Below are 14,181 nucleotides of genomic sequence, written 5' to 3'. Positions count from 1 at the left end.
TAGTATGGACTCTGGTTCTCACTAGCTCTGATACTTCAAGTGTTAAAGCTGAAATAAATGACATGTTGTTTGAAGCCAGACCACTTTGAGCATCTGGTAGAATGAAAAATTGGGGGTGGCAGCACTTTTTAAAAAAATAACCACGTCTGTTCTTTTTGTATATAACCATAAACTCTAGTATTTATTAACTTGATGTTTGCAGAATAAACTGGAAGGAACAGTATGGACCGAAATTGATGATACAAAAGTCTTCAAAATTCTAGACCTCGAAGACCTGGAGAGAACATTCTCTGCCTACCAAAGACAGCAGGTAACACTGTGTGCTCTCCAGATGAGACAAAAATAAGAAGTCCTGTCCTCACGCATGGTCCCCGTGCTACCTGCCATGCCATGAGGTGATGGGCGTCTTGGTCTGAGGCTGTCTGGTCTACCCTGCTCTGTTCCTGCAAAGCAGCATGGTGTGCGTGTGTTCACATGTGTGTCTAAGTGCCTGTCCGTGTATGTGTGTGAACGTGTTGAAGCTGCTTGTTAACTTCATACCCTGGTGTGTGTCCAAGACCTTATCTGCATTGGTGGAAGGAGTTTCGTATGTTAATATCTCTTGTGCTTGGTCCAAATGGGTCACCAGGAGCAAATATTAGTAGGAGAGCTGCCTAACTTCTAATTGTCGCAGGGTTCGTTTCTTTTTTTTTTTTTTTTTTTTAATTTTTTTTTCAACGTTTATTTATTTTTGGGACAGAGAGAGACAGAGCATGAACGGGGGAGGGGCAGAGAGAGAGGGAGACACAGAATCGGAAACAGGCCCCAGGCTCCGAGCCATCAGCCCAGAGCCTGACGCGGGGCTCGAACTCACGGACCGCGAGATCGTGACCTGGCTGAAGTCGGACGCTTAACCGACTGCGCCACCCAGGCGCCCCTCAGGGTTCGTTTCTTAAGCCATTTTAGTTTATCTGACTTGTAAAAATCTATATATCTGTTGGTTAATATCAGAAATGAACTGCTTTTTGAAATAGATGGAACCTTTAGACATACAAGGGTTTGTAAATAACTATGATTTGACGGTTAACCAGAACCTTAGAAGTTTTTACTATATGTCACGAACACGGTCAACTCAGAAGTGGGGCTGGGAAGGCTGAGCAATTTGGAGGATGGCACTGACAGAAAAAGGACCAGAGAAGCTTCTGAAACAGGAGCCAAACTTCTGTGACGCTAGTGGGAAACGTGTGATTTGGTGCTCGTTGGCTATCCATGTTGATATAGCCAGCAAATCAACTTTATGCCATACACTCCAGTTACATCTGATGGTACCTCTCACTTCTTGAGAGGACATCTTAGGAGATCCTCCTAAGGGTGGACCAGAAGAGATCACAACAAAGATCCCAAGCAGACAGTCAGAGACGTAGCAAGGGAAACGTGGTGTCCTGGAGTGAGAGAAGAAAGATTCTTCAGGATGACTGAGAGAGATGATGGAGAGAGCAGAGTGCATCTTACTAGGAACACAAGCATGCCAGGCATCTGCATGGGGGCTTTTCTTGGGCTTTGCTGGGAGCCCTTTATCTGCTACGTGAATCATGTGCCGGCTGGAGCATCCTCAGAGCAGCTGCAGACTGGTTCCCAAGAAAGGGTGTCTCAGAACAGAACTACCAGCCATCAAGGGAGGAGATGGACTGAGGCTGGGGAGAAACCGAAACTGTGACAGGTTTTTATTTTAAAACCTTTGATACATCTGAAACTGAAAAAGTAGTATGTCTTTTAGCCAGAATATTTTCACTCAGAGGGAAAGCTTCTCTGCATTGTATTCTGTGCTGTTTTAGTAAAGTACAAAAATGCTGGTCGTTGTCTGCCATGGTAGCATGAACCTAAAACAGGAGCCCTCAGCTGGGGCCCCTCCATAAGTATGAAGGAAAACTTGTGCAGTGTTGTACCCACAAAATAAAGGAAAATGAAGGGGAAAAAAGATAATGTCCAGTAGAAAGCAAGACACTTTATCTTTCAAGGGACAAACAAAGGGTATGTTTAGGGCCCTCGTATGGCAGGTGCTTGGACCAGACTCATTCCTGATTGGCTGCAATGGACCTCCTCTCTCGGTCTCTTTGCTGCTGACCTAGGAAGGTGTTCTCTGGGCCTTGACGTGAAGTCGTAGGACATTTTAGCAAATTTCCTGGTAGATTCAGTAATCTTCTGACCTCATTACACATCCAATTGATTTCCCACTTCAGTTTCAGTCACTAATTCTGGTCCATTCTGGTTGCCTAAGGTGAAGTTTGGGAGCTTAGAAAAGTAAAGTAAGTAGAAAAGTAAATTAAAGGGGTGCCTGGGTGGCTCAGTTGGTTAAGCATCCGACTTCAGCTCAGGTCATGATCTCACAGTCCGTGAGTTCAAGCCCTGTGTCGGGCTCTGTGCTGACAGCTCAGAGCCTGGAGCCTGCTTTAGATTCTTTGTCTCCCTCTCTCTCTATGCCCCTCCCCTGCCTGCACTCTGTCTCTGTCAAAAATAAAATAAAAACATAACAAAAATTTTTTTTTAAAAAAGTAAATTAAAGAAAGGGAAAACAGCAGTCAATTCCAAATGATGTTATTCAAGTCTGAGCATGTGGGTTGCGTTGATCATGAAGGCAGGTGGTTAAAAGACCCGACTTTCCAAGACTCATAATTAACTGGCTTTCAGCAGAAGGTGCAGAAGGATGCTGCCAAAATGCTCTGGGACAAATATGTGGACAGTTCTCAAGAGCTCTGGGAGACAGGGTTGCAGAAAGCCTTGCAACTGGGTAATTGTCTCCTAGCAACCGATCCCTGTTTAAGTAATCAGTAGTCATTCCAGTCAGTGTAGACCAGAACATACCAGTTGTACTTAACGCTAAGGAGACTGGTAGATTCATTTGTGACATTTTCAATGGCACTTTCTGGAAAAAGATTTCAACACACTTGGCTCAGCTTGATTGAAGTAGGTTTCCCCTCTTGGCGCACAAATTTGAGATGAGATTTTTAAACCATAGATATATTTCCCAAATGAAGGTAATTTTATCTATTTTATTGAGTTTATTGAATGTTGAGAGACCAAAAAAAAAAAAAATCTAAAGATACAGACATTCTAGTAGGAATTTGTAGGACAGAGTATAGGAAACGGGGTGCCTGTCATTGAATGTTCCCTATCTCCTTATCTAATGACAATGTCAAAGACCTGTGTATTTTCATTTTAGTCTTGGCAATACGCTGTATAATTATCATCACACTTGAACTGCTCTCCTTTCCACTCCCCAGTGAATAGTGGGAACCTATTTTTTTTTTTTTTTTTCTGTAGTATCTCCTCTATCCCTCCAATTATAAAACCCTGGTCAAACTCTCTGAACTTCAGCCAGCTGTTTGAACAAGTCAGTTTCTCAGAGAGGCAAAGGAACACATGAATACCATTACCTGTGTGCATGTAACAAGAACACTATACAGAGTAGGATTTTGAACACAACCTCAGGTATAAGATTAGTAACTTTAGATGAACACTGATTAATGATATTTAGGAGAGATTTTATATAAATGCGCACACATATGAAAGGTACGCCCAATTGATTTGAGAAATATTTTTATCATAAAAATCAAAACAGATATTTATACTATCTGCTTTGTATGTGAAATGCTTCAAAGGATGCAAATGTATTGAATGGTTGCACAGGCTTTTGATGCAACTTACAGTGTAAAAGCAAAGACAAAGACAATCTGTATAGACTAAAAAAATGATAATCAATATTAAGTATCCATTACCTTTTTGGTGCTGAGAACAATATACCCAGTCTCAATCTCATCAATTGTAAAATTTAGTTCTCAAGGCACTCTTATACTTATTTTTTTTTTATTTCATCCTCACACCAGCTCTATGAGGTATTATTCCTATCTCATAGGTAGAAATATGGCTTAGCATATATTCAGTGTCTGAACAGGTGGCACAGCCAGGTCACAAGTGGCATAAATTCTCAGTTTCACTTTGTTCTTACACCACAGTTTCATTCACTATGAAGGTCAGGCTTTGTAAAGGATTTTCTGTAACTCCAGTTTTAAGAACAAGACCATTTCTATTCAGGATTTTTCTTTTCCAGTGTGGATATCAAAGGTGTGCGGACCTGATTATGTAAGCTTATGTGCCACGTGAAGTGGAATTTAATAGCGTGCAGTTACTCCCCTGCTTACATTCCAAAAGTTCATTTGAAAGTCAATTTCTTGAATCTCAGAACCTCTTTTCCTCATTGAAACTACATTATGCATGATTTCCAGGCCAACCACAAAGGACTGTTTTAATACATCACATGCATTGCATAGTAGTATTACTTGAGATACACTTAAACAATATTCATTTTGGTTTTGTGGTAAATTTTCACCTTGAGATGTTATAAATTCATTCTCCCTATCCATGCAGTTGGATATAGGAAGATGAATTTTACATTTACCTAAAGGGAGTCATATCTTTGTAGCAGTAAATTTACAGCTCGTATCTCCATTCCTTCTCCCAGTTCTTTGCCTGAGGGCACCCCTTCTTTACAGGTCCTTTTATCAGCATACGGTAGAACATTTGAAAGCCTCTCTGCTCTGACGTAGGGAACAAAGGCTAACTGCAACGCCAAACTCCAGAATCTGGCCTCTTCCTGTTAATAACGTAATATAGAAGTCATTCTTGGGCTCCCATTTGGAACATTCTGTGTTATCTTCTGATTTTTTTTTTCTTAAATAAATGGTCAAAGAATTTTTTATTATTCTTTTCACATTTTCAGTATTCTGGAGATCTAGTTTTTACACTGAAAAATTATAATTTAGGGTATTTATTTCAATAATCTTGGCCCTTCACCATGGCATGTGAAGGCCGAAGAGAAAATTATGAATGATGGTTTTTCTTAGACCAAAGTATAAGGTAGAAGTTCTATTAATTGACTCCATGGTAAGAGTTAATTAAAGGCAGGGTTTTATATAAATATTATGCATTTAGGGGCGCCTGGGTGGCTCAGTCGGTTGAGCATTTGACTTTAGCTCAGGTCATGATCTCACCATTTGTGGGTTTGAGCCCTGCATCGGCCTCTGTGCTGACAGCTCAGAGCCTGGAGCCTGCTTCAGATTCTGTGTCTCCCCCCCCCCCTCTCTGCTTCTCCCCCTGTTCATGCTCTCTCTCTGTCTCAAAAATAAATAAAATTTTAAAAATATATTTTAGTATTATGCATTTATATGAATAGAATGAATTTTTCTGGAGAGAGATCCCTACCTTTTGTCAGATTTGCAAAGGGATTGTAACCTCGAAAAAATTAAGAAATATCCAGGTAAGGATTATTATTACCTATAAACTGTTGAATCATTATGTCATTGAGGAGCCTTATCCCTAGGAAGCTGTCAGCATTGGTTCCTGAAAATTCGAGTCCCAACTTTTATTTTCCAAAGCCCTACACCAAAAATCATCTGGAAAAATCAGACGTCCTGTTAGGTGATCCTATGGTGTTTGGCCCAAGCCAATTAGTGAATCATTTAAAGTTTCAAAAAGAATGTTAACTTATTTGAAAGAGGCCTGGAAGCATCATTATTTTTAACATGCCCATCTAATAAGCTTTGTGATTTTATTTTAAATGTGGTTAAAGGACTGTTAAAGAAGGGAAACCTTAAGGCTAACAGTAAACCACACTCTCCCATGGCATTCCTCATCATCACCTCTGCAAAGATAAGATGCATTACTTGGCTATTAACGGTCGCTTACTTCTGCTGCTGGCAACAAACGGGAGATCTTGACCAGCTGTTCTTCAACTCAATTAAAAAGAGAGCAATAGGAGAAAAAAAATGGACTTGACCATCAGCTTGAAAGATAGTTGTATGATACCTTCCAAGTATTGAGCTCATAAATATGTACGAGGTACTGTGCACATTGCTTTTTTACATGAATTACCATGTTTAGTCGTCACAGTAATAATCCAGTTGTTAATTCCATTTTGCAGATAGTAAGGCTGAGCTACAAGCCTCACACCTAATTATTGATAGTTGCCTGATTCCATAGCCCACTATAGTCAAGGTCAGAAGTCTTAATTTTCTGACAGTGCAAACATACGGAGAATAAGTTGCCAGAGAGCTTTGTAGAAGTTTCTTCTTTGAAGGCCAGACAGTAATAGCTGGATCTAAATTCAACTAGCAACTTGCCTCAGTAAGAGAGAAAAGTGGGATAAGATGACCTCACGGAGTTCACTTTGCCATAGTTCTTTCTGCCCTTGAAAGGAGAGGCTACTTTTACAGGGAAAGTGTCCTAAGGAGTTTGAGAGTAGAAAACCTGGCTGTTGCAACTGGGACAAAAGAAAACTGTGACGTCAGAGTAGAAGAAAAGTTTCTTGTGGTTATCAACTTATTTTTAAGTGCCGTTCTAGAAAAGCAATCCCTCCTTGTGTGGGAGGAGCAAAAGGAGGACACATTTTGTTTCCCACTGGAAGAATGATGTGAAACAGCTCATCTGTGTAAAATTGGCCTTGGCAGTGCTGCCAGGGCCAATGAGGCCTTAAGGAATCTGCTGAGCAACTGCTGGTCATGAAGCGGTTGGCCTGAGAGCTGGGGTGTGTTTTGCACCCTGAAGCTTTCTTCATTCCAGCATGGCAAAACCATGTAAAGAAGGCTGTAACTTTCTCTTAACATGTCAGTTACTTCTTCCTCTTTCTCTTCTTCACTCCAGATCTTGTCTGGAGTATTTCAGGAGGAGGCCGCAGGCCTTGTATCCTTGAACTTCCCTGAGGCAGTTGGGACAGGGCCACCAATGGCGGCACACAAACATGAATCACTTATTGTCTCTTAATTGCATGTTCGGTCTTTTTTCTCATACCTATCCATAGCACTGCCAGGCATTGTTTGGACTCTTGAGGGATACTGAGAGTTAATATTACTGACCTATGTTGCTGAACTTGTCTTTTGTCTTTTCTTAATCCTTCCTTATGACATAAGAAGACAGATTATTCCTGCCCCCATCCCCCCAAAACAGCATATTTTGCTGGTAGGACATGACCATAGGAGTAGTTTCCTCAATTTGATGGAATTGATGGATATTTTTCTGCTTCAAGTGAAAATTGTCATGTTGAATAAATGGAGCCCATTCCTCTTTCAAAGAGAGTGTGTTCCTTTCCCAACTTGGGTCTTTCTGGGGTGTTCTCAGTCCTTTCTTTTCCAAGTTTGATTTGCCGCCATTGGAAATGGTGCACAACACGTGTCCTCTACCCAGGATGCTTCGTACCGTGCCCTCATTGTATCTTCAGCCAGGCTCTCCCGTCTTCATCAACTCTCATTGCTCATCCTTGGGGCATAAATCCTCTCTTACCCTGTGTCACTGAGTTCCTTGACTGCTTTGACTTTCTCCCATTTGTTGCTGTGATTTCTGAACTGCATGTATCTGATTTGCCTTTTCCATGCCTCTGCCATGGCTGTAGGATTTCTTTGTGAACAGTAACTCCAAGCAGGTAAGTGAGCAACTACCCAAACCTTGCTTAGTATAACTTCTTGGCTCACTGTAAGCTCAGAATGTCTTGGCCATCCTTTTTTTTTTTTTTTTTTTTTTTTTTTTCCAGATAGTGTAATGCAATGCTTAGGTAATTCCACACTGGGTTTCAACTCTTAACTGATAATTAGCGGTGTGCTTGAAATCTCAGTATGACAGGAGACCATTGAAGTTTGATCACCCAGTGCCTCTTACTATAAGCTCCATATTGTCTTTGTTTTTTCCCAAACTGTTAGTTCCAGAGCTCTTTGCTTTCCTTACATATTTAAAATGCCATGATCCATGTTTAAAATTGATCCTGACCTCTAATAAAATCAAACTTGCTATTTATGAAGTTAGTCTGTATTTTCACCTTGATGCCCAGTTTACTCAAACAGTATTTTATATAGAATTTTTTTGTGCCTCTTCCACCATAAATTATGACTGGCCATCATTGCTTACAGCTTTTTGTACAGCGGCAGAGTATGGAAGTAGTGTTTTGTTGTTAATTCAAGTAATTGAACTAATGCCTTGAATTGCCCCCTCTCTGTTATCCATCAGGCTCCAGGGTAATGAAAGGTACCATCTGGGCTTGGGACCTTTCTGTTGCACATGAGGATGTTTGGGAGGATTTATTGTTTGGCTTTTTGAGTGCTCACGATGCAAATGGCTCCGGAGTGAATGGGCCCTGCAAATGGCCAGACTAGCAATGGCAAGCCTCAGCCGAGCTTGATTCATAGTGACAGTTCTTCTGTCTGCTATCCATAGGGATTTGGGGGACAAAAGGAGGGCACCACTCACTGATAATTTATGCACGCTTAGCATCTTCAACTTAGATGCACTTTGTTCTTCCAAAAATGCTTTTTCAAATGTGGGTGGTCAGCGTTTCTTATTATTTCCCTTTGTCAACTAGATTTTAGCCCTTCGTTTCAATTCTGCCACCTCCTTACACTCCCTCCCTCACCATCTCAGCTTTGCCTCTGTGTGTGTGTGTGTGTGTGTGTGTGTGTGTGTGTGTGTGTGTGTAAACAGAAAATATAAAGGAAAAGTGTGTGTCTGAAGTCAGAATGTCCCTGTTTGACTTTGATGGATTTCTTCCATGCTCTTTATAGAAAGAAGCAGATGCCATCGATGACACTCTGAGTTCCAAACTTAAAGTCAAAGAACTTTCGGTGATTGATGGTCGGAGAGCTCAGAATTGCAACATCCTTCTATCGAGGTATTGTTGAAGTTGAATAAACATTTTTGGTAGGACCAACTTTTCTCTCTGGTGGCTCCAAACCATGTGTTTGTGCTTGTTCTTATAATCGGACTCTGCCGAGATTCAGTTCTTTGGATTCTCTTCCGTCTGAGGTGAGGAGAATTCGTGGTGCTTACTTTCCCTGAGCAGAATGTATCAGAGCTGGTTGCCTACTTTCTTAGTTTAATTTCCACAGACTTCTAAAGTTAAAGAGTGGAACGTCCCAAATCAATGTTTTCTTTTGTTTTGTTTTCCCAGAGAGCCTGTAAAATGGATTTTACCTTTATGTATATTTCCTGGCTTTAGAGGTATTTTGTGGGTTTTTTTTTTGTTGTTGTTATTTATTTATTTATTATTGTTTTTTTATTATATGAAATTTATTGTCAAATTAGTTTCCATACAACACCCAGTGCTCACCCCAAAAGATGCCCTCTTCAATGCCCATCACCTACCCTCCCCTCCCTCCCACCCCCCATCAACCCTCAGTTTGTTTTCAGTTTTTAAGAGGTATTTTGATTAAGTAACATTGCCACAGAATCAGCAGCAACCATGAAAGCTCTTTGTTTTATTTTGCTTTTCGAAGTCACCTTTTTATACTTAGAGTTTATGTGATTTCATGCTCTTTTTGAGACATTTTTATGACTAAACAGATATGTAAATCTCAAGCCCCAGTGAAATGCTAATTTACCCATTTCAGCCCTGTTCAGAAATCTTTCTCATAATTAGTGAACCATCACGGCCTTGGAACTTGAAAAGAAGAAAGGAAATTTGGGAGGCTGAAATCTGCTTATAGCTTCAGGCACTGTGTCTGTCATCCCGGGCATTTCAAGTAGCTTTTCTGTATCTAATTTCTTCTTTTCTCTAAAAGGAACTTTTATGTCACGCAAAGATACCTAATGCTTTTGAGGTGAACGAAGATCTAAAGAATCCTGGGTTGGGGGGCATTAAGTATAAGTCCCATTGGTCACGTTCTGGAAAGAATGTCGTGTATGTGTTAAAGCTGGCGCGAGGTGGCTGCTCTTTCAGGGAGCGCAGGGAGGGAGAGTAGCAGTCTTTATTTTTCAGATGATCTTACAGTGAGTTTCTTTTAACACAAAGTGCTGCTGCTTGGTTTACAGCACGGAGCTTGATTATTAGCCAGATATATATTACTTTAGGGAGCAAATGTTTCTTTTGGTAAAAGAGAAACTGAAGCTTAGTGAGATCCCTGAATTTTAATACAACTAGGAAGGTAACATGAACCCTCCTGTTAGCATTTCATTTCTGCCTCTGGCTGGAAGCTATGTAAATGTCCAGGCCCTGTACTTAGCCCCCCTTTTTCTCCCTGAACACATGCTGATGAAGATACCAACGAAATAATCTGAAGGTCTACTTATTTCTCTTCTACAGTATCTATAATCTGTTTTGTTACAACTTCTTTTTATAAATAACATTCTTAATAGTGAAGTTAAATGAAAATTTGGGGAAAGGTTTTTTTTGTTTGTTTTTTTCCTAAAGCCTGGAATTTCTGCCTATATCTTGTGCTTTTGCAGCCTGGAGGAACACTTTTTAAACAACTTGACAAAGGGAGCTATCACTGAATTCCTATAGTATTTAAGTGCTCGTAGGAGCAAAATCTGTGACCTAGTTCCTCACAGATTATTCTCAGTATGAGATGTCAGTGAGGGTCATAACACTAACACTAGCTATAGATTAGGTTCCAGTTCTTTCTGGCAAACTTCCCATCCCATTATTGAAGGAATTATTTCGTATTTGTGGTATATAATTCCCTTGTTACCTTAAAAGTGTCAGAGCCTAAGGTGACTTAGAACTTGAGCATATCTAAACTCTCTCTGGAAGATAATTTTAAGAAATTGCCTTGTATCTGTTAAATTATCTATTAAAATCCAATTTAATGAATAAGTGTCATTATAACGAGCATAATTAAAAAGCATATTATACGTAACAAGGTAATTTTGAGTCCCAGTTGGCCTTATGGTAATTAGACGTTATGGATCAGGTTCTAAAACGTTCTTTCCCACAGAGGATTCAGCCCCACATGCTTTTCTTTTCCGTGATCAATAGTTTTACTCTTGCCAGGAAAGCAGAGGACTGACCTGTAATGTGCTGTGTGGCAAAGGTAACAGAAATAAAGCAGATTGAGTTCTAATTTGGGTTGTATCTAGCTGTTTAACCAGTCAGTAGTTCACCTTGTTTTCATTCTCCCGTTTTCGCTGGCAACGCCTTACCACACGTGAAAGGAGCTAGGGGCGGAAAGGAAGGAAGAGATCTTAGAGTTACCACTTTGGAGCACTGACTTGCCTGGCACTATGTGGGGTGCCATAGAACGCACCACGACTTTAGGTAGCACTGCTACCTTTGAAAGCTTGTGGCTATTTGGAGAAGAAAAACAACACCAGCAAGATGACTTGTGAACAGTTCAGGCCCGGACTGATCCAACCAGAAGGAGCCAGGAGCTGAGCCGAGTGAGGACACCGATGGGGCTCAGAAGAGAAAGTGGGTCTCAAAGGGTGATAGCAATTACATGGCATGGGGTCGAGAGGCAGTTCCAAGGAGGCGCACAGCAGAAGCCAAGGCACCGGGGGTGGAGGGGTGGGGGAGGTGCAGGGGGTCGATGCACAACTAATACAGAGAGCCCTGCAATTGTAGCAGTCATCAGTCATAACAAATGGGACTGGGCAAGAGAGCCTGTGATCCATGCCGCGTGCCTTCGTTAAGGGTACCAGCCAGCCCAAGCTCCAGCCGCACCCTCCTCGTCTATAAAATGGAGATTGTGAAAGTAGTAGCCTTGCAGTAGGCCCTCTCGATGTGAGAGAGCTAGACCCAGCGCATGTGCAGTAGCAGCAGAGAACCTGCATGGAGTAGTTGCTGGTTTAGTGGCCTGTTAACGTGCCTGTGGGATCGGGAATTGGTGCAAATTGTTCAGGACGACACTTTGTTTTAAGAAGGTTTGAAGTTTGCCCTCTGCGGTTTGCAGGACAGGTTGGAAAGGGTGGCGACCTGGAGGCCACAGCGGCCGGCCACTAGATGGGTTCTCCCTTATGGCCAGGTGCGACCCCGCGAGAGAATTGAGAGACTGCCCTCAGCAGTACTTGGAGACGGTTTTGTGCACGTGGATGATGAACAGGAATGTTTCCAAGTTGATGTCAAGATTTCCTGCCTTTCCACACTTACTTTCTCCTTTTCTGCTGATTTCGTTCCCCAAGACTGGTGACCCTCTCCATTTCTTACCTTGCTGACAAGAAGTTTAATCCCCAGCAACACAGTCATCACACCAGATTCCACCATGAGATAAGCCTGTGACGGATTCCGTGGGGGATGTTTCATAAGCACATATGTCCGCAGCGCTTGGTTATCCTTAAACGCTCTTCCTTACTCCCACACCGCAGAAGTTAGCGGACCCTTTGGTCAGGCACCTGCCACAGCCCTGCCTGGAGTGGAGAAGTCAGTCGGGAGGAGGGCCCTCCCTGCCCCACAGGCTGAACAGGGAAGGGAAGTGAGGGCCCTTCACACCGGGCTTGCAGCCTCAGTGGCCAGGGTCACTTGCAGCTCCCGGAGGGGAGGCTGCCTGGAAGGTGTGAGTTTGAAGCAGAAGCTCCAGGCCACGAGGGACCCTGCCTTCCCAGACTGGAGACGAGAGTGGCGGAATGGACAGGACATTCCTTAAACTAAGAACGCTCACTTCAGGCCTGGGCAGGGTGAGCAACAACCTACTGGGTATCTATAGGTGACATGTGGCAATTTAAAATTCGCCCTGCTTTATTCCCTGAAACAGACTTCTCCCTTCCGAAATAAAGAAAGAAACTTGGAAGCTGGTTTATATTGCCAAATGAACCCACCTAAAATACACTTTTATGAAGTGTTCTGCTGTTCTTTTTTTTCCAGATGCTCACTTAACATGGCAGCCCGGGGTGCAGTAAAGCACAAAAAGCTACTTTAAAGTAGGGGGATTTGGCTTAAATCCACTGAAGCAGAGCTAAGGCTGATCTCGCCATCCATCCCTAACTTATTTTAATTACGCCTGGATGTTCCAATTCTCTTGGCAAATTTTTGAAATACTTGAGTGCAGCAAGGTAGACTTCAATACTGTTTTAAAATGGCCGATTTGTTTCCTGCCTTGTAAAGAAAGTTGAAGTGGATGTCTCAAACGTTGCCACCCTCCAGCACACCAGAACACTGCCAAGCTTTAAAAGCAATTAAAACGTTAGGATTGGTAGGGTCCTTAAATTACAGAGATTAGCGACTCGTTCTGTGGATGACAGATGATACTAAGAACTCCGGCAACCTACAGAACCATCCCAGAGGGCGGAGTACCCTTCTCCCCTTTCCCCAAGGGTACAGTTTCTTTGTCTGCTCCAACAGGCCACGTGCAAGGCAGTATGTTGACAGGTAGATTTTCTTAAGTACTATCCATTAAAGTCTCAAGTCTCTTTGTGGGACACATAAAGAGAAACCAAAATTGTTATGAATTAGAGCTAGTGTTTAGTCCAGACAGCCTCTGGGGGTTGAGAAGCATAAATATATACAATTTCAAAAGCAAGGAGTTCTGCACTCCATATGGGGAGCTAATGAAATGCAAATCTGATACTTCAAGTATTGTTCTCACTCTGATTTTCAACTCCTTTTCTTTTAAATGTAAAACAGAAGGACTCAGCAGAACCACACCATAAAGTAGTTTCTTCAGCTCAGTGTGAAAAGGACACAGAACTAATTTATTTTTTTCTTATAAATGGAGCTTTTCTCATGATGCCTATAGATGTTTCCACGGCCGGTTGGTTTTCATTAGTGGCAGTTTCAACCTTCCTTAGCATTCCTCTCCCTTGGCCTTGCATGGCTGGACTGTGGTGTTCGCTCTTAACTGACTCATGAGCCTTTAGTGTTCTGGAACTGAGGGCTACCCAGAGCCTGTACGGTGATGCCAGCATTATGGTTTTTACCCTATCATATGTTTTACCCATGCCAACTTAGCTAGATTGTTCCAGTTAAAGTTTGAGGGTTTTCCATCACGATGTCCTGGTGAAAATGTTTGTGGGGCAATGATTGTCCCAGGAATGACTAACACAATCTAAAGAAGTCTGCCCAGGTCTAGGGAATTATGATGGCACCCTACCTCAGAGTAGGCGATAGAGTGGATCTCATTTTAGAACATGGGCAATTTTCTCTTGTTGCCTACATGCTATATTTGGATTTGAAAACATGAGATGAAAGAGAATGGTACTACTGGGGTACCTGAGTGGCTCAGTCGTTTAAGCTTCTGACTTCAGCTCAGGTCATTATCTCATAGTTTGTGAGTTTGAGCCCCACATTGGGTGCTACCAGCAGAGAGCCTTCTTCGATCCTCTATCCCTCTTTCTCTGCCCCTCCCCCCCCCAAAAAAAAACACAGTACTAGTACAATAGGATTGACAAATTTGTTCCTTCCCTTTCCTACTTATCAGCACACGAAACAATATTCAGCATAAATAGCAGGATAGA

At 42.0% G+C, this 14,181-nt stretch overlaps 1 protein-coding gene across 1 annotated transcript in view; it reads left to right on the top strand.

Annotated features, from left to right (window-relative positions):
* DAAM1 (dishevelled associated activator of morphogenesis 1) overlaps positions 1–14,181 on the top strand; it is a 175,349-nt gene that overhangs the window by 133,537 nt on the left and 27,631 nt on the right. Inside the window, 2 exon segments of the mRNA XM_047079568.1 lie at positions 203–310; positions 8,580–8,686. Coding sequence (XP_046935524.1) covers positions 203–310; positions 8,580–8,686 — 215 coding nt within the window.

Source organism: Lynx rufus, unplaced genomic scaffold, assembly GCF_022079265.1.
Source record: "Lynx rufus isolate CCGP_SWC_20201006 ecotype Redwood Valley unplaced genomic scaffold, mLynRuf1.p SCAF_17, whole genome shotgun sequence".
Lineage (NCBI taxonomy): Eukaryota > Metazoa > Chordata > Mammalia > Carnivora > Felidae > Lynx > Lynx rufus.
Note: the sequence above shows the minus strand (reverse complement) of the source record. Positions and strands in the feature narration are given on the sequence as shown.